This window comes from Stenella coeruleoalba (genome assembly GCF_951394435.1).
Source record: "Stenella coeruleoalba genome assembly, chromosome: 5".
Taxonomy (NCBI): Eukaryota; Metazoa; Chordata; class Mammalia; order Artiodactyla; family Delphinidae; genus Stenella; species Stenella coeruleoalba.
In genome coordinates this window covers 74,159,376-74,186,658 of record NC_137150.1, presented here as the reverse complement: position 1 = coordinate 74,186,658, position 27,283 = coordinate 74,159,376, and the positions used below count along the sequence as shown (strand labels likewise).

The 27,283-nt window shown below is 35.0% G+C and overlaps 1 protein-coding gene across 6 annotated transcripts in view; it reads right to left on the bottom strand.

The window, feature by feature from the left end:
* ZNF148 (zinc finger protein 148) overlaps positions 1-27,283 on the bottom strand; it is a 130,772-nt gene that overhangs the window by 76,676 nt on the left and 26,813 nt on the right. For 4 of the 6 annotated variants that reach the window (XM_079923157.1, XM_079923161.1, XM_079923162.1 and 1 more), the window contains exons 2-4: positions 22,639-22,719; positions 14,574-14,709; positions 4,616-4,964 (exon numbers count right to left, since the gene is read on the bottom strand). In XM_079923157.1, the coding sequence (XP_079779283.1) occupies positions 4,616-4,948 (333 nt within the window). In that variant the 5' untranslated portion in view covers positions 4,949-4,964; positions 14,574-14,709; positions 22,639-22,719. The remainder of the gene's footprint in view (positions 1-4,615; positions 4,965-14,573; positions 14,710-22,638; positions 22,720-27,283) is intronic. The other 2 variants (XM_079923158.1, XM_079923160.1) reach the window with 2 other exon arrangements.

The window sequence follows — 27,283 nt, the reverse complement described above, 5'->3', positions numbered from 1 at the left end:
ACCAGGGCTCAAACTTGTGTCCCCTGCACTGGCAGGCGGATTCTTAACCACTGTGCCACCAGGGAAGTCCCTATTTAGTTCTATATTAGAATTTTTTCAAATAAAATTGATATTCTATAGTGGAAAGAAAAAAAGAAGCTGGACACAAGAGTTACATATGATTCCATTCACATAAAGTTCTCAAAGGACAACACTAATCTATGATGGGGGGAAAAAACCCACAACAACTGTTGTGGAGTGAACTGACCAGGAAGAAACACAAACTTTCTAGGATGATGAAAATATTCTGTACCTTGATGCCTTGTGGGTTATACAAGTTTATGCAGTTGTCAAAACTCTAAACTATAAACTTAGGATCTCACAGCATTTCAATTTAAACTTTTTCTCAATTAAAAAAAATTTCTTTCACTCAAAAAATATCTGACTGCCTACCACAGCCCAGTTACTGAGAACACAAAGTTAAAATACAGGTTCCAGAAAAGAGACCTCAGGGTCCTGCAAGCCAAGAAATGAAAAATAAGTTAGTTACTATAATGAAAATTACACAAAAGAAAGTTTTGAGAAGTGAAAAACAGTAGACTGCCAAACAAAGAGTATTACAGGTATATACAACATGTACAGAAGTAACAGAAAAAATCATATTGGACCTGGGCAACTAATGTAATTTCAGTGTACTTAAAATATGAAGCGGGGAGAGGGGCTTGAAGCACTGTACACAGGGGCTGGATAAGATAAGAAGAGACCTGATCACAGGCCCTTTCAGCCCAAGCAAAACACATTTCAGCTGTTTAGCAATAAGAAACCTCTGAAAAAGTTTTGGTAGGGGAGTGATAAGAATAAAAATCGTTTTGGAAAGATCACTATAGGAACCATCTGAAATACAGACTGGATAAGGGTCAGGCTACAATCAGTCCAATAAGAAAGCTTTTGTGGAACTTCCCTGGTGGTGCAGTGGTTAAGAATCTGCCTGCGAATGCTAGGGGACACGGGTTTGAGCCCTGGTCTGGAAAGATCCCACATGCCACGGAGCACCTAAGCCCATGCGCTACAACTACTGAGCCTGCACTCTAGAGCCACAACTACTGAGCCCGAGTGCCTAGAGCTTGTGTTCTGCAACAAGAGAAGCCACCGCAATGAGAAGCTTGCACACCACAATGAAGAGTAGCCCCTGCTCACCGCACCTAGAGAAAGCCCATGTGCAGCAATGAAGACCCAATACAGCCAAAAATAAATAATAAATTTATTTTTTAAAAAAAGCTATTGCAATCAATAGACTACTTTATCCAACAACAGCAAAACACTAATTCTTCTCAATCTCACATGGAGCATTCACCAAGACAGATGACATTCAGGGCCATAAAACACAACTTCCCAAATGTAAAAGAACAGAAAATCATATAATAAACACTCTCAGACCACAACAGAACTAAACTAGAAATCAGTAACAGAAAAATAGTTGGAAAATCCCCAAATGCTTGGATATTAAACAACATACTTCCAAATAACACATGAATCAAAGAAGTCTCAGAAGAAATTAAAAGATAAAATGAACTAAATGAAAATAAAAATACAACTTATCAAAATGTGAGGGACACTGAAAGCAGTACTTAGAGAGAAATTTATATCATTGAATGCTATATGAGAATGCCATTTCTATATATCAGAAAAGATCTAAATCAATCACCTAAACTTCCACCACTGAAAACTGGAAGGGCAGATGGCAAATTAAATCCACAGAAGAAATCATAAAACTCAGAGCAGAAATCAATGAAACTGAAAACTGGATATCAAGAGAAAAAATCAAAAGCTAGTTCTCTATAAAATTAGTAAGTCTTTACTGGGGGGAGGTAAAAATGGGTAATTGGTGTTCAGTAGGCATAGAGATTCAGCTTTACAAGATGCAACAGTTGTACAGTAGTTCCAGAGATCTACTGTACAACAATGTGAGTATAGTTAACTGTATGCTGATACTGTATGTAATACCTTATGCTTAAAAACTGTTAAGATCCTTTTTTAAAAAAAAAGGCAGCAAGCCTCTAGCCAGGCTAAGAAAAAAAGAAGATATAAATTACTGATATCAGAAATGAAAGTGGGGACATCACTACAGACACCATAGACATTAAAAGGATAATAAAGGAATACTATGAACAACTCTATGCCCACAAATTTGATAACCTAGATGAACTGAACCAATTCCTCAGAAGACACAATCTGTCAAAACTCACACAAGAAGAAACAGACAATCTGAATAGGTCTATAGCTATTAAAGAAATTGAATCAGTAATTAATAACCTTCCAAAAAAGAAAGTACCAGGCCCTATGGATTCACTGGTGAACTCCACCAAACATTCAAGGAAGAAATTATACCAATTCTCTACACTCTCCCAGAAGACCAAAGCAGAGGGAATACTCCTAACTCATTCTATGAGGCCAGGATTATTCTAATATCCAAACCAGACAAAGATATCGCACAAAAAGAAAACTAGACCAATCTATCTCATGAACATAGATGCAAAAATCCTCAACAGCTATTAGTAATCTGAATCAAACAATGTGTAAAAAGAATTATAAGCCACAACAAAGTGGAATTTCTTCCAGGTATGCAAGGCTGATTCAACATTTAAAAATTAATTAATGTAATCCATCACCATCAACAGGCTGAAAAAGGAAAAGGCTACTGCAATGGACTAGGTAAAAGTTCGTGAGCACATGTATTAGAACACAACTGTAAGTAGTTATCCATTCATTCACACCATGTGCCAACACCTGGGACATAATAGAAAATAAGACAAAATTCATGCTGTCATACATAGATAGAGCCTACAATCTATCAGAGAGACAGACAGTGAACAAGTCCCTATTGCAGGAACTACACCTAGACCAGAGAGAAGTGGCAAGCTGATGATGATGAAGTTTTTTTGTTGGTTTTTTTTTCCATACGCGGACCTCTCACTATTGTGGCCTCTCCCGTTGTGGAGCACAGGCTCTGGACGCGCAGGCTCAGCAGCCACGGCTCACGGGCCCAGCCGCTCTGCAGCATGTGGGATCTTCCCAGACCGGGGCACGAACCCGTGTCCCCTGCATCAGCAGGCGGACTCTCAACCACTGCGCCACCAGGGAAGCCCAATGATGAAGTTTTAACTAGGTTAAAAAACAGGGAGGGGCTATGACTGAGGGGAATATTACAAGTAGGATACACAAAGGTCCTAAAGCAAAAGAAAAAGCACAGTATATCAGAAGTACTGAAAGGATCCAGGTTTAATATCACATAAACAATAGAAGAGGATTACATTACAGTTGTAGTTTTGCTGGTCATCAGGTAAAAATAAAGATACAAGAAGGCAAAGAAAAACACTCAGCCTCCTTACCTTCGTAAGCCTCCCACACTCCCCGCCAGCATCAGCACCATGCTCAGGAAGGCCCTGCTCCTCTCTGCCTGGTTTGCCCTGGCTGTGACTTACCCCACACTACTCCCAGAATTCATCACTGACCTACAGTCAGTCAACCACTGTCCTACTACACTTGACCAGTGACCAAGATACAGAAACAACCATTGACTTGTATTTGGAGAACACACAGACTTTCGCATTACCTACTAATGTAGAATTAAACACCTTCAACTCTGAGGAAGAAGTCACTAAGGCCAGAGTTGATAATGAGTCACTTCACACAGAAAACTTATGGAGTAAAGATTATGAAGATGTCACTGCTGGTTATTCCAAAGAGCCCGTGACTGAAGCACCAGATGAGCCCAGCATCTTCATGGGAAGCAACGAGTCCAGCTCACTATTTTTGTTTTTTTGTTAGAAAATGAAGCAGTTCTCATTAGCTGTGACCATCACTCTGCTAACTACAACTTTCTAAAAAGATTCTGAGCCTCTGAACAAGCCTACCATTCCATTATAGGTGCTTGAATAATTGCAAAGACTGAGACATAGGATGTACCCACTTGAGGAAAGAGTGGCAGAAATTGTACACAGACAGAAAAGGGACATCTCGTAATCTCTTCACCATGTCCCGTTTAATGTGGGCCCAATAAATGTTCGTTTGAATTGAAAAAAAAAAGTTATGGGTGCCTACAAAGGAGTACCTTAGGTGATGACCTATGACATCCAGGGTAAACAGACTGAAGAGCTGATATCCTTTTTACAGATAATGAAAAAAATAAAGATGGCAGGAACTGCCAAGAGTTACAGGATTTGAAGGAAAAACTCTGAAGTGTACAATCTTTTTCTAGCTGTGCTCCAGATTCAATCCTTCTACTCTTTAAGGAGAAATCCAGAAGTTGAAACAAAGTATCTTTTAAAATTAAGCACTTAAAATTTAATACACACACACAAAAATTCAATACACAGTAACCCTGATAAATAGATAAATAAATGTTATCCAGAAAAGATAAGTTTCTGAAATGTATGTAATATCAAAACTTAATTTTGCCTTTTCAGCTATGATTTTTAACCAATATTTAGTATATCTATTTAATAATGGCCATTTGAACTATTTATATTCAGCCTTTAAACACTTTCTGAAATTTCTTCAATGACTTGTATCACTTAATACAAAATTAATTATGTTTCTAACTGTAAGTTTAGTATCTTATAAAGGAATTACTTACAGGGACATTAAGTGCATACTGTAGTCCTTGAGGAAGTCTTTCATGTGTCTCCATCTGCTCTTCATCATTTTTCACTGTCTCCTCATGGACCATGAGTTCATCATGTGATATCATATCCTGTTGTCTCATTTCACTTTCTTGTAACACTTCATCTGCAGCAAGGATCTCCTGGTGAGGCATACTCCGATCTTGAAGAACTGACTCCTGCAGCTCTCCAGACACAGTAGACTGGCCAGACACTCCACCCATTCCAACCATTGCCCTGGAAGACTGCATTTCGTCTATGCCGCCACATTTAAGAAATAATCCTTCCAGTTTGTCGTCAATGTTCATGCTTAAGTATAAATGCCTAGAAAGACCAAGTTTGGCAACAAAGCATAATAAATTAGTTTTATATGTCTACCTGAATTTTTTAAATTTCAAATTATGAAAGGTACACACTTTAATAAAAATGTTTTATTCATATAATTCAATATTGCCTCCAATTTAAAAATTACCACGATAAATTTCCAAAGGCTGGTAGAGTAAAACACAAATTTTTGTTTTTGACATTAAGACACAAAATCCTAATCTATTTCATTATGAAAAATGAGCATGACATAAAGCAAATTGGGGGAAAGTATTCGTAACACCAGAAAGATCCACATCCTTTAATATACTGAAATATTTTAAAAATAAAAAGAAATAACATTAAGAAATAAACTGAGAGAACAGTATCAGGCAAATCATAAAGAAAAATTAGAAATAGTCACTAAATATATAAAATAATATTCACTTACAGTAGTAATTAAAGAAATGAACATTAAAACCATATTTTATCCACCAAACTGATAATAACTCTTAAAAAATACACCTCGGGCTTCCCTGGTGGCGCAGTGGTTGAGAGTCCGCCTGCCGATGCAGGGGATACGGGTTCATGCCCCGGACTGGGAGGATCCCACATGCCGCAGAGCGGCTGGGCCCATGAGCCATGGCCGCTGAGCCTGCGCGTCCGGAGCCTGTGCTCCGCAGCGGGAGAGCACAGCAGTGAGAGGCCCATGTACCACCAAAAAAAAAAAAAAAAAAAAAAAAATACACCTGACGTTGAGGTGGCAGGGGGAAAAAAAAAGACACTCATCTACTGACAGTGGGAGTATATTAGTTCAACTGTTTTCAAAGGTAATTTGGTACCATGTATCAAAAGCCATAAAAATGCACATTTTCTTTGAACTGGTGACTTTACTTTTAGGAACCTATCCTGATGAAATCAGAAGTACATATAAAGATATGCATGGAAAATCACTATAGCAGTACTTCAATAGTGAAAAACTGGAATTACACTGCATATTCAACAAAATGAAACTGGTTAAATTATATTCATACATATGTTTTAAAACTAGACTACAGTAAACTTACTAAAAATCATTGAATCATACACTTAGGATGGGTGAATTTTATTGTATATAAATTATATCTCAATGTTTTTCTTAAAAACAGAATCAGAAAAATGGCTATCCTTGGGTGAAGAGGCTGTTGATAGGAGGTAGGAAAAGGCGCCTGGTCTGGGAACTGACAATGTTTTTCCTGAGTTGAATGCTGATTGCACAGGTGTGCTCACTTTGTAAAATTTTAAGATGTATATCTCTGTGATATGCATACATTTCTGCCAGAATAAATAAATTCAAATTTACTGAATTTATGCTTCAGTAAAAAGTTAAAGTCTGTTGGAATTCAAAAAATATCCATACAGTCAAAAATTATTCTTGAAAAATACTTGAAAAGTTGGGTAAAAAGCCTGATATTAAGGGAAATGTGTGTATAAATATGTGTTTGTACACAGGTTTATTGAAAATGCTAACAATATTAATATTACCACTGGGTGGTGAAATTACCAGGCTTTTTTCATATTTACATTTATCTCTAATTTGAAAACTTTCTATAATAAAATTTTATTCTTTCAAATGCTTTTAAATTTGTTAAAATGGAAAAAGCAGTATTTTCATTACTAATATATTCTTAAATAGTTGCACATGATTAAATAAATTTAAGAGGTCATGATAAGAACTAGACACTATTAAATAATTACATTATCTTATTACATTATCTTATTTTTTCCATTATTATAGAAAAAACAGGCAATATTAAATCTTCTAACTTTCATTGCTGTAAATTCGCACTCCATTGTGTTACTTGAGGAACTAGCATAACAATAATCATGAAATCCAAAGAAACTTCATCTCAAAGAATGTCAGAACATTGGTACTATTTGTTTTTTATCAGATTGTGCAAAATAAACACACACACTCCCCCAACATGATGGGACCACAATTAGTAAATGCATTAACTATGTTTCAGTTTAGTCACCTCTTTCCCAAATCAATCAGGTAGTAATGGTTACTACTTTGATCATAGCTTTCAGAGGTAAAATAAATGATCAGTTAAATTCAAATACACTACTGAAATTTAAATACTCTTTCATTTACTAAGGTTATCATCTAGGGAGAAAACTTTACTTAAATGTACAGCTCAAAAAACAGCTCATATAAACAGCAAAGTAAATAAAAATATAATTCATACTTGCTAACTTTGTCTTCCCTGGTACCAGGTAGTATGGTTAAGTCCAGAATACATATGGGACAAAGGAACAAGAATCTAATTTCTCTTTCCAAAATCTTTAAGTAGTCTAAAGGACAAACATTTAAAACATATCACCAAATAACTGTCCTCTTCAAATATTCTATTTATCACATTTCTAGAGAATAAACGATCCCACAACTAAGTGAAATTTAAGTCTCTTAGGGTTAAAATTTGCTTATTTCTTTGGAAATCCTTACCAAATCAATTATATTCTTCTAATCTGTTTATTGTTTTCCTAAAGGATTTGGAAAGCCCCCAACTTAAAAGGGACGTATATATACACAAAGCCACCCTTTATCGCTGTGACATCTGCTATTGCCACATACATCATTATTAAAAAAAAAAAAAACAACCCACACCCTTGGGAGTTTTTAAAGAATACGGGAGAAGTAAAAGAAGTAGTTATTAAAAGAAGACATTAATAAAAGACATTAGACAAACTGACCTAGGACAGAACTTTTTTTAAAAAATTAGCTGAAGTTGAAACTGGCTTACTAACCCAATGCAAGGTCTATATTTCCCTAAAGTAGTGGTCCTCATCTCCAATGTTTTTTGTCATGCACCTCATCAATTTTTTAAAATTTATCATATCCTAATACATGTATACTATTTAAAACTATACCTATAATACTGTGTTAATATGTAATATGCCTATTAAAATAAACATAAAAACATAATTTTTTTTTAACTAACCTTATCTCTAACATCAGGGTGAAACAGTAAGTACTGAGGAAGTCAAAGTACTTTGGAGAGAGAGAATATCTGGGGGGAAAAACGCAGGTTTGCAAAAAAGTGCCAGAATGAGGGATTTGGAACAGGAAGATACCACACCTCAATATACAGGTAGTAAATAAAACAGGAAGTGGAAATACTGTTAATGAAGGCAAACTTGACCTCCTCAAAAATTTTCTTGAAAACAGGCCATATATACAGAAAAAGGAATTGCTCTTCGTTACATATGGTTTCTTATTCCTATGACCCCAAATTAAGTCATATATTTCAAATTACTGGCTAGCCTAAAAACTGTTCTTGAGACAATTTCCCTTAAATACCAGAAAATACAAAGATTTCAACACAGATTTCAATATCAATGAACACTGCTTTGACAAGGTTTTAAAGTTAGTTTTGGAAAATCTGCCAGAATGAAAACTGTATGTACCACTGAGCCAGCAACCTCACTGCCAGGAGTATATACAATCCTATGTATGTGCTTAGTCATAAAAATTAACCAAAGATGTATGTACAAGGATGTCTGGTGCGACCTTATAATGGAAAAAGACTGGAAACAACCTAAGCATCCAGTAATAGAAGACTTGTTAAATTAATTATGGTTCAACCATACACTGGAATACACACAGTCATTAAAGTGAATGAGGTAGTTATATGTGCTGGGTAAAAAGTTTTCCAAGATATATTAAGTGGGAAAAAAAAATCAAGAAGAAGATACATAGACAAAAAAGTAAGCCCCACTTGTATCACACACCTCAACCAGCGTCTGGGCAGAGTAAGCTGGACAGGAAATAAACAAGGCTCTCGAACAAAAAAAGTTAATTTCACTAAGCCCATGGTAAATGGGAGAAGGACAAAGCTACCCTAAGAAAAATGATAAAGAAAAGTATGTTTTTTATTGTCCTTGAAGCTCTCTTATGTGCACTTACTATCTTTAACTTTCCCCCTTGTAACTCCTACATGATCTATGTCAAAGCTCTTATGTGCTTCTCTGCACATTCAAAAACCCAAATACAGCAAAAGGTCCCATGCTCAAAAGTTAACACAGGCTACTTTCCTTCTCTAATTTCAATATTTTCAGGAAGGATAAGCTGAGTGTAAAGAAAGGAAACTGATGTTATCAATCTGCACTAACATGTGAATATTTAAATGTCTCTTCCTGCTAAACCTTCAAAAAGCCAACTGTTTTTTGACCCAAATGTCTATACAATTAATGGAAATTCAGGTGTCAGGAATATTACACAGGAGAGAGAAAGAAAGAAAGAATGCTTAAGTCATGTCACTTATGTGAAAGGCTGCTCTGGAAGAAAAAACAAAATAAACAACTAATCTGCATTCCCAGGAGCCTCTGTCAAATGGGGAAAAAGCAGGACTAGGTGGAGTAATAAGCAATAAGCCGCCCTGAGCTCCTTGTAAATGACCCATTATTCTCCAACTGAAGGAAGCTTGGGCAGCTGACAAAGAATATAAAACCGCAGAGCTGTTATGATCCAAGACAGGGCGGACAATGATGTTCTAGAACTAATTCAGCTAAAGGTAAGATGGCACTCCTTCTGGAGTTACCCAGAACAGAGACTGCTAAAAACTAGAACTTAGTAAGAGAGGGAGGGAAGGAAGGGGCCCACTTCAGGCCAATTTCTCTGAAAGCCCCCTTTAGCAGATTATTTCAAATGCTGCATTCTTTTCCCCCTTCCAAGTTTTGTTCTTCCCTCATCTCCATCCCTCTGCCAGAGAAGCTAGAAGGTATAGTAAAAGGAATATTGAGGGGACCACATTCAGCTTTCTGCTCCATTCAATTCTCCCTCTCCCACACACACCCCCACCCCCACCTTTCGTACCGAAAAATGTTTGGTTCAGCTGTGTAAAAGTAATCCAAATTGCAGCCGATTAAGAAATCCCTAGTCATTTAAGCCTAATGGCAATGCGGTACTTAAAGAGAATATAAATTATCAGCCATCACTTTCTCCTGCCTTCCAGAAAAGACAGTTGACTCTTCTTGTTGGACCTTCTAATTTAATGCTTCTAATCAACTGTGTGCAAGCAATTAGAAACTATGCTTTATAGATCTGTATAAGTTGAAATAGAGTAAATAAGCTTTGAGTCAGGGCTTTTTCATATTTTCAGAGGACAAAGTTAACAGAAGCATAATATATGAACAAGTTGGGCATTACTACTCATTTTTTTAATTTTTTTCGATACGCGGGCCTCTCACTGTTGTGGCCTCTCCCGTTGCGGAGCACAGGCTCCGGACGCGCAGGCTCAGCGGCCATGGCTCACGGGCCCAGCCGCTCTGCGGCATGTGGGATCCTCCCGGACCGGGGCACGAACCTGTGTCCCCTGCATCAGCAGGCGGACTCTCAACCACTGCGCCATCAGGGAAGCCCTACTACTCATTTTTAATCAACTATACAATGCTTACTGTGTTTTTTTATGGGCATTCTATAAATTAAAATGGGAATTCAACTTAAAAATTCTATAAATTATGGGAATTCAACTTAAAAATGCTTACTGAGTTTTTTATGGGAATTCTATGCAATTAATAAGGAAAATGTCTTTCCAAATTTATTAATAGGTTTGAGTCTATATTATAAAATTCAGAGATTATCATAACCTGGAGAAGAAAGACAACTAACATGTGTTGAGGATCTACCAGATGTAAGACACTATGCTGGGCACACTGATATGTTACTTCACTTAATATTTACAGTAACACTCAAGACAGTAATAGTATATCCCCATTTAACAGACGAAGAAACTGGAGTTTACCCAAAGTCACAAAGCTAGCATGTAAACTGGGATTTGAAAACAGACTTACCTCGTTTAATGCACTTTTTACCATACCGTACTACCTCCGTCTTGAAAAGGCCCTGGACACTAAGAACTCGTTGAACTCATTCTCTTCTCACCCACCCACTCTGAAGCCACCCTTGTCACCACTGCTTGGCTTGGTAAAGCAATCCTTAGTTGGCTACCATCGCATGGCTACCATGGGAGAATTCTGTGTGACACAGAATCCCTTTTCTCCTTCAGCATGCATAGACACCTTCCACAATTCCTAAATTCCACTTCTACCTATTATTCACAGCTCAGTAAATTTCTCCTCGTTCTTTTTTCATGGGTTCACATATACCCCCTTAATTCTTCCATTCTTTCTTCAAACCTTTACCAAGTTACTTTAGGAAAATCTCTCTTTCTTTTTCCTTTACTTTCCCATTTTCACTTGGAAATCAAAAAAAAAATAATCCTAAATACGGCTGATAAATGTAGGAGCTATGCTAAAGATATACCTGTATCAAAGAAAAGAGGGCTGTAAGTTTTAAAGTGAAAACAGATTTGAAGGCTTGTGCCATAATCCTCTAATATTCTTGAAAGCACCTACTTTCCCCTTCAGAATGTACATGAATATTGATCTGCCACTTTATCACCTTTAACTGAATCTGCATTCAAGTGTGAAAAAAATATATCTCACTTAAAGATACTGCTTTTCTGTTTTATTTACTGAGTTTGGCTGTAATATTATTTTCCATCAACATTTATTGAATAATGTAAAACTTTAACTAAATGAGTCAAAACAGATTATAGTTGGCAAGCTTAGGAATCTAAACATCATTCTTTTCTATAAAAAGAGTAATTTCCAGCTCAAAGTCTTCTCCCAAATCAATACCCTGCCTTGTATCAGAACCCATTCAACCTATAAAGAAACTTCACTCATAGGCTAAAGAGAAGTACTCAAAGGAACCTGAAACAGATTAAAAAAAAAAAAAAAAAAAAGCTAGATTTCACAAATTACTTCTGATTCAAAGTATTTTCAACAAACTCCTTGCTGTCTGGAGGATGCCAGTTACATTAATTTGGATATTAATATTTCTAACGTATGTAGTCAGTGAGAAATTACACCTTACAACTATTAGCATTAGAAATACAAGTATCAATCAGCCTCAAGATCAAATTGGTATTACAAAGAAACCCATGATCAAAATGGATTTAACAATCTGCCATTTGTCATTCCTCAGAAGTTTTTCTATTGCTTCTCATCCTTCAAAAGTATAGTTTTGATCTAAGCAAAAACTGCTTCATCTCTAATTTAGAAACAAAATCTAGCTCTTATCTAGGGATACTCTACACTCAGAAACCCCTTCAGATACACCTTTGTATAACTACCGTCTTGCATCTATAAAGCATATTTTGTAAACTATGCTCTTTGACTTTTAATTGTTACTATTCAAAACATCCTAATAGGAGCATCATTTACAATAATGGCAACTAGACAAAAAGGCCTTTTTTATTAGTGCTAGCAACAATAAAAGATGTTTAATAAGAGAATTTACAGACTAAGATAAATCACTTTACACAATATGACAACTAAATAAAAACCTGTGATCGTTTTTTAACCACAGAAAAATAATTTATAAATATTTAAGCCAAAGTTAACAGGCATCTCTATATGCCCAATGCCCTGCTCAAATAAAGCAGAATCTAAGCATATTCTCCATTCCAAATACTCATCACCAGTCTTCTAAAACAATGTAACAACAAGAAATTAGTGGTATTTAGAAATGGTAAGACATCAAATTTATGGCAACTGTTTGTTGAGAAACAGCTATATTTTATCTTTAAAAGGAGAGGGAAAGGGAGAAGGTAAAAAAGATCCAAGCAAAACAGAACCCTACATTCTGCTAGATCTAGTTGTTTCATCCATCTCATTTTATGCCAATACCAACAATTCAAACATTTGTATTAAAAATACTTACTCTATTAGGAAACTATAAATTTTCTACAGTTTTGTATAATAAAAGAAACATTAAAAATACTTCTTAAACTTCCCTACACACTAAGCTATTTTTAATATGTACTATGTAATAACCAAGACTCATTTCAAAACAGAAAAGTGTTAACTATTTAAATCAAAATTTTAATTTTTAAACATTGGATAAATGCTCTCACTTCACAATACAAACCCTATCTGTGAAGTACAATAAAACTAAAAATGCGTTCATCGCCTTCAATGCCAAAAACACCGAAAATGTCTTATAATCATTTTCTAATAAAGTTAAATCAATAGGCCTAATATAAATACTTGATACAAGTATACAAAATTTACCAAAACTAACTGTTATCTCAAGTCTCAAAAAAAAAAAGGTACCTAGGTTAATATATGTTGATATTGACATAAAATATGATGGAAAACTGACAACTAATTTCCAACCCTTTAATAAATTCTCTAATAGAAACATACAATATTTGATACTTGTTTCAAAATACAGTATTTACAACAGACCAAGAACCATATAATGTAATTACAATGAAATATTTTTCATCTACAAAAATATAAACTATATAATGTCTTTGGGAATAAGTTGTTCTGATGAGATCTAAACATTTAGAATAATAGATTTTTTAGCGTTAGAAGGAACCAGTTACACATCATTTAGCTTTATGTGTAGCTAAAAAGATCCTCTCACCCAAGCCCCTCATCCTTGCCTTAAGACTCTAAAATGTTAAACAAACCATTTCAACCTAATGGCAGTGAAACAAAATGAGGGATTATCTCAAAAGTCACTTTTAACTTTTAAGACCTTATTCCACCTTATGACATCAAGACAGCAGTATTTAATCAAAGAACCATGATGACTATTCACAAAACTAAAATTGTCTCAGAACTCAAAACAATTTCCAAAGTACTGTCACAGGCCAAGAGTTAATATGTCTTAATATTTAAAACTTATATTTTAATGTTAGTCCAACTAGATAAATGGAAAGTAAATCTGACAAACCCTAATGTGACAGACAACTAGCTATTCCTCCAGATTCTGTTCTCTCCTTCTTGCCCAATAATAAAATATTAAGTAAGACACACAATGACCTAGGTAAGACTCATTTTCCAGCCTCCCATGCAGTTGGTTGTGGTCATGTAACAGTTAAAGCCAATGGGACATAAGTAGAAATGATATACACAACTCTCCTAAAAGGAAAAGAAATGTTCTTCCCTTTTCCCTCTTTCTGTTGGCAGACATGATGGTAACCCTCTTGGACCACAAGATAGAATAACTAATACTTAATATAAATGATTATTAAAATATCTACATGACTGCTTCCTTATATTAGCATAGGAAAACATACAATATGTACAAAGGTACAATAACATATGCTTTTTCACATTTAAAAAATTATATGCCAAACACCATTAAATTTGATTAATAGGTCTAATTTCCCCACATATGAAAATAGTTTCCCTGGAAATCCTGGAAAATTTAATGTGGGTATGTATGCGTTTATGACAGGTGAGTGAAAAATGCAATAAACCCTGCTGAAGAAAAGGGTTAAAGAAGGAAAAACCTTCCCACTTAAATTTCACCTAAGATTACATAATAAGCTACACATATTTTCTTGGGCTAAACTTAAAACCCAAAGCTATATCATTACTCATCAATTTTCTCTTAACACTGTTTTCTCAAGAAAAAATATTAAATCCCAAGTTTCTTCCAGATATAAATACTACAACATAAAGAAACTATTATACAAACTTAACATGAAATTCTAGCAGCCAAAAGAAAGGTTTCATATTTGAAAATTTTACTTATTCATGATTATGAAAAATAAGTATTGAAGTTACCTGAGACTAACGTAAAAATGAAGACTTCAAGGAAGGGAATGCTGTAGAGTTGAAAAAGAAATCATGGTTGAGTTTCTACCTTTCATAGGCTTCAGAGACCCTCAATACCACTTCAATCATTTATGCCATCCAATTCCTACAAAAAAAATAAAAATAAAACACAACAAACAAAACACATTACTTACTGAGACAAAAATACTGTACAAATATAACATGGACAAACTGGTATGCATAATGAAGTGAGCACTCTTTGTAAATAGTAAGCTATGCCTGAATAACCAGTGCAATGACTTCTTTTTAAATCTGAAACTGGGAAAATACAATAGTGATAAGTAGTAACTGTGAAATAACCCTGGCCTTGTAAAGAACAATTTGCCTAGATCTGGAGTGTACGACTTCAGAGACATGGGATATTGAAGGAAATTCAGAAGGTTATAGACCTACACGTTTACAAAAGAGAAATCAGTGATTAAAAACTCACTTAATAACACTATTTTTATCTGCTTTGCAAAGGCTATGAAGTGAAGAGAGAAGCAAACACAATTCTAGGCCTTAAAAATAACAAACAGAACTAGTCCTGTATAGAATGTACATGTATTCACAGTAGAAAGGATTACAGTTGTAAAATCATACTAAATACCTACAGAAATATGATCACCAAGGTCATCTTTGACTAGAAAAGCTGACAAAAATGGGAATAATCATAGGGAGACTATGTTCCATACCCCCAAAAATTAAAGTGAAAAACATAAGCTATGCACAAGAAGAAAATTTCCTGTCAGTGAATATTTCTGAACCCAGTAACAGACTAAAGAGTTTATGGAGTTTCCTACCATAGAGGTTTTCAAAAATACTACATTCCTACCTATCAAGAATAATTTGTATTTACTCCTCCACAGAAAGCTTGGAGACCAGATGATATGACACACCTTACGATTTTATATCAGTTTTTATAGTGGTGCAAAGGCAATAAGAATAGTCTTTCTCACCTAAAACATACCAGTAATAAGTCCATCTTTGTACTTCAGAAAGTATAATACATTCACTTTTTAAAACATTTCAACACTGTATCCATATTTTTTTAAAGTTTAAATTCTGATGGAACTATTTACCCCTCAGTATCCTTTCATTTCAGAATTTTCCTGCATATTCACGCATGTCTACTTTTGCAGATGAACTCTTGCTCAAAAAAAACATTTTTTTTCACTAGGATTGTATCATATATAAATAAATAGCAAAATGACAACAGTAACAATAACCTGGGCAGGCAGGGAGGGAGTCACAATCTGAAATTACTCCAATATGTTATCTAAAATGCCCAGTTTTCAACAACAAATTATAAGGTGTACCAAAAAAAAGAACGAAAGAAAGAAAAGAAAAATGTGACCCACATTAATGAAAAATAGCAATCACAACAGTTTCTGAGCATCCCCAGATGTTGGTTTAAGCAAAGATTTCAAAACATCTATTATAGACATGTTAAAAAAGAACCCATCTTTAACTTTTTTTAATTATGAAAACAATCAACAGATAAGAAATTCTCAATAAGGGTACAGAATTTATGTAAAAGAACCACATGGAAATTCTGAAGTTGAAAAGTATAATAACAAAAACAAAAAATCTACTACAGGATTCAAGATGGCAGAAGAAAATAGATGACCTTGAAGATATATCAGTAGAAACTATCCAATCTGAAGAACCGTGAGGAAAAAAAATTGAAGAAAACTGAACAGAGCCTCAGAGAACAACTTATCAACATTTCTGGAGTTCCAGAGGAGAGAAGGGGCAGGGAAAATAATTTTTTTTAATAAAACACCACCAGAAAATTTTCCAAATTTGATTTTTTAGAAGAAATCAAATCTATGAGTCTTAGAAGTTCAATGAATCTCATGGAGAATAATTACAAAGAGACACACCTAGACACATCATAGCCAAACTGTTAAAAACAAACACAAGGAGAAAATCATGCAAGCATAAAGAGAAAAATTACTCAGCATGTGCAGGGAACCACAATATGATTAACAGCTGACTTTCAATCAGAAACAACAGAGGCCAGAAGACAGTGGGATCACATTCTCAAAGTGCTGAAAGAAAAAACCTGTCAAGCAAGAACGCAGCAAAACTACCCTTCAAAAATGAAGGCATAATAAACATAGTCTCAGATGAACAAAGACTGAGAGAATTTTTTGCAGACCTGTCATACAAGAAATACTAAGGGAAGTCCATCAAGTTGAAAGGAAATGACACCAGACTTAAATACACAGGAAGAAAAGAACACCAGAAATGGTAAATATGTGGGTTAAACTAAAAAACTCTATAAAATACATTTTTTTCATTTCTTCTCTTAACATCTTTAAAAAATATAAGAATCTATAAAGCAATGGTTACAACACTGTATTGCTGGGTTTGTAGCATATATGAATGTTATATATATATATATATGTATTTATATATAAGTTGTGGCACAATAGAGGAAGGAGAAAATGGAGCTCTACTGGAGCAAAGTTCCTGATACTGACTTAGTGTTAATATTAAGCAAACTGTTAAAATGTATAATGTAAACACCATAGTAATCACAAAGAAAATATCTTAAATTATATTTAGAAAAGACATCAATAGAGTAATTAATATGGCACACTAAAAAACATTTAACACAAAAGAAGGCAGCAAAGGAAGCACAGAGAAACAAAAACCATAAGAGACATATATAAAACAAATGGCAAAATGGCAAATGTAAATCCAACCATGTCCATAATTAAATATGAATGTCTAAACAGCCCAATAGAAAGGCAGAGACTGCCAGATTGGACAAAAACAAGATTCAACTATGTGCTGTCAACAAGAGACACACTTTACAGCTTCCCTGGTGGCGCAGTGGTTGACAGTCTGCCTGCCAATGCAGGGGACATGGGTTCGTGCCCCGGTCTGGGAAGATCCCACGTGCCGCGGAGTGGCTGGGCCCATGAGCCATGGCCGCTGAGCCTGTGCATCCGGAGCCTGTGCTCCGCAACGGGAGAGGCCACAACAGTGAGAGGCCCGCGTACCGCAAAAAAAACAAAAACGAAAAAGGGACACACTTTAAATTCAAGACAAAGTAAAAAGATGCGGAACAAGGATATATATACTATGGAAAGAGTAACCATAAGACAGATGGCACGGTTATATTAGTATTAGACAAAACAGACTTTAAGACAAATATTACTGGAGATGAAGAAAGATATTTCAAAATGACAGTCAATAAATTAGGAAAATATTATAATAATTATAAACCCTAAAATAATGAAGAGTCCTAAAAAAATAAAACAACTAACATTATTAAAAAGAAAAATAGAAAATTCAACAATTAGCATTGGAGATTTCAATACCCCACTCTAAATAATTGACAGAATAACTATACAGCAAATTAACAAACATATAGAAAACCTGAACCACACTCTCAACCAACTATACCTAGTTGGCATATAGAAAACTCCAGCAAACAACAGAATACATACTGTTGTCAGGTACACACTCTCCAGCACAGACCAAATGCTAGGCCATTAAACAAGTCTCATAAATGTAAAAGGACTGAAGTCATACAAAGTACGTTCTCCAACCATAACACAATTAAAGTAGATATCAACTAAGTTAGAAACTGGAAAATTCTCAAGTGTTTGGAAATTAAACTTCACAATTTTGAATAACATATGGGTCAAAAAAGAAATTAAAAGAAAAGAGATGTTAGAGAATATTTTTAACTGAATGAAAACAAACACATCAAAATCAATGGGATGCAGCTCGAGCAGTATTTTAAATATAACTTTAAGTATACTGAAAAAAAGAGGAGTCTCAAATCAATGACATGAGCCTCCACTTTAATAAATCAGAAAAGGAGTAAACTAGGGGACTTCCCTGGTGGTCCAGCGGTAAAGAATCCACCTTCCAATATAGGGGACGTGGGTTCAATCCCTGGTCAGGGGAACTAGGTTCCCACATGCTGCAGGGCAGCTAAGCCCGTGTGCAACAACTACTGAGCTCGCACACATCAACTGGAAAGCCTGCATGCAGCAAACTACAAAGCCCACACACTCCGGAGCCCACACGCCACAACTACAGAGCTCACATGTCCTGGAGCCTGCGTGCTACAACTAGAGAAGAGAAAAAACCTGCACACCACAACTAGAGAGAAGCCCGCACACCCCAAGGAAAGATCCCGCACGCCTCAACGAAGATCCCACATGCTGCAACTAAGACTCAACGCAGCCATAAATAATCAATTAATTAATTAAAATATTTTTTAAAAGAAAAAGAGCAAACTAAACCCTAAAGCAAGCTGAAAAATATATTGAAAATTTAGAGCAAAAATTAATAAAATACAAAACAGGTAGGGAATAACTTGTTTTTTTAAAAAAGATCCGAAAAATTTACAAACTTTTAGGAAGACTAACCACAACAAAGAGAAAAAACACAAATTACCAAAATTAGGAATGAAAGAAGGGATATTACCACTGACCTCACAAAAGTTAAAAGAATTATACGGGAAGGAATATTATAAACAGATATATGCCAACAAATTAAACAACTTTTATGAAATTCCTAAAAAGACATATATTACTGACACATAAACTAATTAATGAGGAAACAGAAAAATCTGAACATAACAAACTGAGTTAGTATTTAAAATCTTCCCACAAAGACATGGCCTCACTGATGAATTCCATCAAATATTTAAGGGGGCAATACCAATCCTTCACAAACTCCTTCACAAAACAGAGGAAGAGGGTACATTTTGCAACTCAATCTATAAAGCTAGAGTTTCTTTGATATAAAGACATGACATGAAAACTATACTCCAATGCCTCTCATAAACATAGATACAATATCCTTACAAAATATTAGTAAACTGAATCTAGCAACAGATTAAAAAAAGGCATATATATACACCAAGACCAAGTAATATTTACCCCATGAAGGCAATGGTGGTTTAACATCTGAAAATCAATTAATGTAATACACCATATTAAGAGACTAAAGGACAAAAACCACATGGTTATCTCAATAAAGAAGAATTTGAAAAAATTCAACACTTACTCATGATAAAAAAATCTCAACAAACTAAGACTAGAAGAGAACTTCCTCAAACTGATAAAAGGTATCTACAAAAGAAAAAAAAAAAAACTAAAAACTAACATCATGCTTACTGGTTAAACACTGAATGCTTTCCTCCTAAAAATCAGGATGTCCATTTTCACCACTTCTATTCAAGATTGTACTAAAGGTTCTAGCTAGTAAAATAGAGCAGGCAAAATCAATCAATCAACCAACCAAGCAATCAATCGATCAAGTAATGGCATCCAGATTAGAAAAGACGAAATAAAACTGTCTTCACTCTCTAGCGACGTGATCGTGTATGTAGAAATTTCCCAATGAATCCACAAAAAAGCTACGAGAACAAATAAACAAGTTCAGCAAGGCCACCGCCACTGAGAACTGATAAACAAGTTCAGCAAGGGCACAAGATATTAGATCAATAAAGAAAAATCAATTATATTTCTATAGTGAAATGACAGCTTTATATCACATCTTCCGTATTACAAATTTGAGCTGAGGGCTTCCCTAGTGGCGCAGTGGTTAAGAATCCACCTGCCAATACAGGGGACACGGGTTCGAGCCCTGGTCCGGAAGATCCCACATGCCATAGAGCAACTAAGCCTGTGTGACACAACTATCAAGCTTGCGCTCTAGAGCCCGCGAGCCACAATTACTGAAGCCCGTGCACCTAGAGCCCATGCTCCACAAGAGAAGCCACCGCAATGAGAAGCCCGCGCACCACAAAGAAGAGTAGCCCCCACTCACCGCAACTAGAGAATGCCCGTACACAGCAACAAAGACCCAATGCGGCCAAAAATAAATAAATAAAATAGATACATCATTAAAGAAATTAAAAATGTTAAAAAAATCTGAATTGATTCAAATTTTCTGTCCTATCCCTCAGTAGAGTTTTAAAATTTTTTTCAAGTAGATTTCTCCCAGGTATTTTATCTTTTTAGTTGTTACTGTGAATGTATACATCTTCTTCCTTTATTAGCCCTAATTCTACTATTTGTATTAAAAAATCATTTATGTATAACTGATTTTATAAGCAGTTCCTTTACTGAATTCTCAGTACAAAAAACAAGCAGGCAGATGAACTGAACTGATTTCAGGAACAGATCCCCCCCCATGCAAAAAGAAAAAACCATGGAAATTCAGTATACGATAAATGTGGCATTTCAAATATGTAGAAAAGAAATGCATCATTCAATAACGGGAATGAGGACAAAGGGTAAGCCATCTGGAAAAAAGTAAAGCTGATCTCTACATTTATTGCTTATACCGAATATATTCAATATAAATCAAGATTTTAAACAATTTAAACCATAAAAAGTAATAGAAAACCCATATAACTTTTCAAGTTCACTGAATATAAAACTACCAAGCTAAAACTACCAATCATAAGAAACATAACTAATTTTGTCACTTAGAAAAAAACAATGCCAAACCATGACAAGCCAACAATTCATGTCATTCAGAGATGTTATAATGTGGAGGGGAAAACGAGTCCTACAATCAGTGGGGGAGACCTTTTATTTTAAACCTTACACAGGAAACCCTACCCCCACCCCAGCCCTGAAGAAAAAGATCTCTAAATTCAATCATACAAAATTAAAACGTCAACAAGGCAAAAATAAAATAAAAAGATAAGCAAAAACTGAGTAAAAACCATCTGCCTAACGCATGACCAAACAGATCACTGAAAATATATATATGCCCAATAATAATGGGGAAAAAAATGCTCAAACTCACAATGAAATTTTGAAAAGCAATACTAAACAACAAAAAACTGACAAATACTACAAGCTAACAGTAGCTAGTATTATCAAAGAGATAAAGAGATTCCCATTTTCCCAGACTACTGATGTTGGGGCAATCTTTTTAGTTGGGCAATTCAACCACCAAATTACTAAATGTACACACTTTTTGACCCAACAATTTTTCCTTTAGGAATTTATACTACAAATATATTTTTAAATATGTGCAAAGATGTATCCAAGAATATTCACCATATTCCCATTTATTACTGCAAAAAAACTTAACCTAAATATCCATAAATAGGAAGCTAGTTAAAATAATTATGGTACATCCAAATATAGGAATACTACACAGAATGAAATAAGAGGAATGATATGCAAAGATACAGAAGCTAACAACAAAAAAGACATGCTGATAATAAACATGTACGGTGTGATCTCATTTTTATAAAAGTTATGTAAATACAGGTATACATATAAATTTCTGCATATATATGGAAAATGTCTGTAATGATACACACACACACACACAAATGTTAACAGTAAATGGGAATAAGAAAAGACTTTTTTAAATTTTTTACATTATAACATTCTCTGCTGCATAAGTGTATATTCCTCTTATAACAAACCTGGGTAAGAAGTGAGAAGTGTTAAACGAAATCTTAAAATATGGCCACTAAAACTGCTAATATTTTCACACCTTCGCTTTAAAAGAATTCTCAAAACAAATAAAATTTATGAGAATCTTTGAATTTTTATGATCATTAATAATGACATGAGAATATGTGCCATTGACAAACATGTAAATACCCTGAAAACTGTGAAATACTTAATTTTCTTTCACTTTGTTTGAAAGATAAAAGCAAGGTCTAATATATGTACCAACATAGCCCAACAAGACAGGAGAGGATCATGGTTCTTCCTAAAATAAGGGAACCTGAGCCTAAAAAAGAGAAATGCAAGTAATCTTGTTAAGTGAGAAAAGATAATGGCCTTCATACAGAACTAATAACATTAATTCTTTCCAATGTACAGATGTTCATATCTGTATATAGCGATATCATGCTATGTATATGTAATATTCACGCTATATATAAACAAGTATAAAAGAAAAAGGGAATGTCCAGTAAATGCAGAGTACTACCCAACAGCTATGATATGTGTGTTCATGTTCAAGTATATGGGCATCTATCACAGGTAAAAATTAGAGGGTGAATAAAACAGGGTTGGATTACCTCTACAAAATAGGTCAGGCAAATGCCCATCCCGCCAGATCACTTGGCCGAATTTCCAAGCTGTTGATTCCTCCCTCTATCCTATAAAAGTACAAAAATACAGGTTATGTCCCCCCAAAAATCAGGATTAGACATATTCTTAAAGTCAGGTAAAATAGGTATATCAAAATGTGCTAAATCTGACAAAATTCTTTCCATGGTAGATATTATTGGATTAAATAAAATTACTTCACTTAGAACACTTAGTTCAACTGTAATGACCCATCAGTGCTGAATGATATCATGAAGAAAAGAAATGACCCAGACACTAACTGGACTTTTCAAATTTAACTTCTAGCTGAGGATTAGGATTTCTTTACAATCAGGGTAATAAACTAGAATTATCATAAACAACTTAAAACAGGAGGAAGGCACAAAATGTATTTCACTAAAATCATATGTTGATGTCCTCAATTACTCAAATAGTACTAGTTCCTGTTAAAATCCCAAAGTAACATTTCCCTGAGCTCAAAGTCTAATTATATTAAGAATATAGTTTTTGAAAATACAAAAATGTTTAAAATTTTCAAGGCAAAGATATTTAATAATGTTAAAATGGTCCATAAATATTTTTTAATGTCCATAATTAATCTTTTAACAGAGACTAATACAGAAAATTAACACTCCATGTTGGTATTGCATTGATATCAGACATATATAATTTTCTTCCTGCAACTGGGATATGTTTTCCTGGTATATGAAATGGAGGTAATGAGGACTGAAAGCTGAAATTTTATTAGAAACAAAGAATAGGCCAAATATAACTTTTATTCAGAAATAAAAAAGCATTTTATATAATAGCCTAAACACATTTTTAGGACTCAATAAATACCCTGCAAATAAATAAGCTATAAATATAACAGCAGGAAAATTAAAGAAACTCTAAATCTTCAGAAAATAACCAAATATATTAATTCTAACCTGTGTTTACACAATTTTATCAAGGGATTACAAACATTACAGCATTTCTGATAATTCAGCATTTTCTAGTCCTTAGCCAATCAGTAGCTTTGTTGCTAAACTAGTTATAAACAAAAAATCTATTTAAAATAATTTATTTCTACTAAGCTCTTAATTGCCTGCCTCAAAGTTTTGTTTCCAAGCATTCAAAAGAGCATATATGCCATTCCTCTCAATTACTTAAAACTACTTTTAAATATATTTTTTCTACAGTGTTAGTACCAAAAAGATAATAAAAGCTGTAAAACTATATTATTGTGGTAGACACAAAAACAGGTAAAGTAAAATAAAACTGTATCTGCACTACACTGCTATCACCGTTCTACATTATTTACTGTATTCAACTTTTAGAATTTCTAACACAGTTCACAGGAATAGAGTAAAGTTGAACAGAAAAGACATGGTAAAGTCTATATATGGGAAATAAAAATGTCTTTAGACTTAGCAACTTTGGTATTACATTATGAGTCTTTTAAAGTTGACTGGATTTATCTAGTCCACAATCAAAACATTATTACTTACATCATCACATAATAATAGTAACATATACAGCTGGACAAACGTTTTTGAAATGTTAATATTCTGTTGAAAACATTTTCACAAAAAGCCTACTCACCTTGCATCACTTTTTATTGAAAGCTCTAAATTAAGGCTGTCACACATCAAAGACTATAACTAGGTATGTTAAAAGAGAAGGAAACAAAAATAGTGAAGAAGGAAAAAGCAGCATGCCTCACTCCCACATACACACATCCCCCAAATGTGCAAAATAATATAACCTGAAAGTCCAAATCTATAAACAGAAATTTTGGAATGTCTTTCCCATCACAACCTTTCCTCTACCATGGAAACCCACAATTCCCCCTAACTCACCTGCCACATAGTCTCTCTCTGTCTCTGGAAACCTAATTCATTTAGCATCATCTACCAATTTCACTTATCCTTCCAAGTCTCTGTCCCTCCTTCTCCTCTACCACCCCTCTCCACCAAAAATGGGGAAAAGAAAAGAATCTACCAGGCTGGAAACTAAGACCCTGTAAGTATAAAAAGAAAGGTATAAAGTTACTTGGGCAACCACCCAATGATCAGCTAAGATCTTCCTCTTTCCCTGCCCCACCTCCCCTACTTTAGGAGTAACTGAATATTCCTGCTTAGCAATTCCTCTAATTTAAGATTTTGCTGGCTAATTATTCCCTGATTATAATCACTTGTGCAGGGGCTTCCCTGGTGGCACAGTGGTTAAGAATCCGCCTGCCAATGCAGGGGACACAGGTTCGAGCCCTGGTCCGGGAAGATCCCACATGCCGCCGAGAAACTAAGCTCGTGCGCCACAACCACTGAGCCTGCGCTCTAGAGCCTGTGAGCCACAACTACTGAAGCCCATGCGCCTAGAGCCCGTGCTCTGCAACAAGACAAGCAACCACAATGAGAAGCCCACACACCGCAACGAAGAGTAGCCCCTGCTCACCGCAACTAGAGAAAGCCCACGCACAACAACGAAGACGCAACGCAGCCAAAAATAAATAAATAAAATAAATAAATTTATTTAAAAATAATAATAATAACCACTTGTGCAGGTATAATAATCAAATTAAGACAAAATACATATTAAGGAAAACAAATGAAATATTTTTCAGGGACCGTTAGCTACTACCTGTCCATTATTTAGTTCTGATAGACTGGCAGGATTTCTATGTATTTACCAGCAGGTGGTCTGATCAATTATTCAGGCCAACATTTTTGTCATTAACTGAATCAACATTTTTGATCAACTGATATGTATATGCAACACTACCTAAGATTCCTAAGACATGCATAAAATATCATGGTCTCTGCCCAAAGGAGTTCATAATCTAGCAAGAATGGAAAACACAAGAAATAATGTTAGTTTTGATAATATAATGTGTTAAGCGCTATAACTGAAGTTTAAGCAATTTATCATAGGAAAATCAAAGCAGGGATCAATTAATTCTCCCTCTGTTACCTTTCCAAAAGAAAAGGAAGAAGTGACCTTTTAATGTTGGCTCCACATTTAAGAATAAAATGAATAACACATGCTTTGGACTTTGCTCAGTAGTGTTCCTAGGTCTTTGCAGATATTAACTAACTTAATACAAAAAACAAACTTATGAGGTTGGTGCTAATATTATTCACATTTCACAGAAGAAAAAACTGAAGGGTTAAGTAACTCACCAAAGGTTATAAAATTAGTAAGTGGCAGAACCAAAGTCTTTATAATGGTTTAGCAGGCTCTCCACAATCTACTGTGCTATCACCTCCTCCTCCTCATCACTACCATGGCTTTAAGAATCTGAGAGGAAAAATGCTTCAAGTCCTTTAGCATCTTTTAACTAGATCGTATCTGAAAGTAATTACATAAGTTCTACTTTTACATTAGTTTTACTTTTGTCATTTAATAATGCTTTCTGAACAATGTTTTTTTTTAAAAAAAAAAAAAGGTAAAGGAAAAAAGTTTGTTCCAGGCAAGAGATTTCTATGAATATGTTTAGAATTTCTACACAGTAACAAAGTAGACATATGTGTTCTTTTAATTTACACTACCTGCTGTGACAATTAAAGTTGTTAGAACTCACAGTGTATTTTTCATGACCAGATCTATCCTAAGGAGGAATGAAAGCTCCAAAAATTCAAACCACCCACCCCAGAAACTCCCCTAACCAGGTCTTTCTAGAACAATTTTCCATTTCTACCTTCACCAAAAATTAAGCCAAAATCTTAAAAATTTTACAACCAATGTAGTTAACCCACTCGGTTAAGAAAGAAAATCCTACAAAGCGGTAATCAAATAAATTCTTAAAAATGTTGGCCGTGGGCTTCCCTGGTGGCACAGTGGTTGGGAGTCTGCCTGCTGGTGCGGGGGACGTGGGTTCGATCCCTGGTCCGGGGGTATCCCACATGCCGCAGATCGACTGAGCCTGTGCACCACAGCTGCCGAGCCTGCGCTCTGGAGCCGCAAACCGCGGCTGCTAGGCCCACATGCCACAACTAATGAAGCCCGCACACCTACAGCCTGTGCTCTGTGGCAAGGGAGGACATCGCGATCGGGGGCCTGTGGGCCGCAGCGAAGAGTAGCCCCCGCTCGCCGTAACTAGAGAAAGCCCGCGTGCAGCAGCAAAGACCCAACGCAGCCAAAGATAAATAGATAAAATAAAGTTAAAAAATTTTTAAAAACCCTTCACCATTAAAAAAAAAAATATTGGCCAAAGTGAGTAAAATAAAGGCACCAACTGAAAATGTTCACCTGCCCTTGGCCTTTTCAAATCACCTAACCAGTAAACATGTGTCAAATAAGAAACCAACTCCCCACCCACGTTAGAAAACACAACAGTATAAGCATTTTTAGAAAATCCTTAGATTATAAACCACTAAAGAGACAAATCTAACCTTTAAATCCAAGCCACCTGTTGAGGAAAGACACCTTCCAAAAGCTAACCTTATCACAGAGGGGATGATAAACTATCAAGCATCTATGTAATCCTTCCCCAAATTCACCAACAGAAATTAGTTTTTAAGAATAGTAAATCACTAAACTCAAGGAAAAGCTGCTTTATTTTTACATGAATTTTTACTTGAATACATACCAATTTTGTAAATAATCATAAAATATTTTGCACTATGATGATCA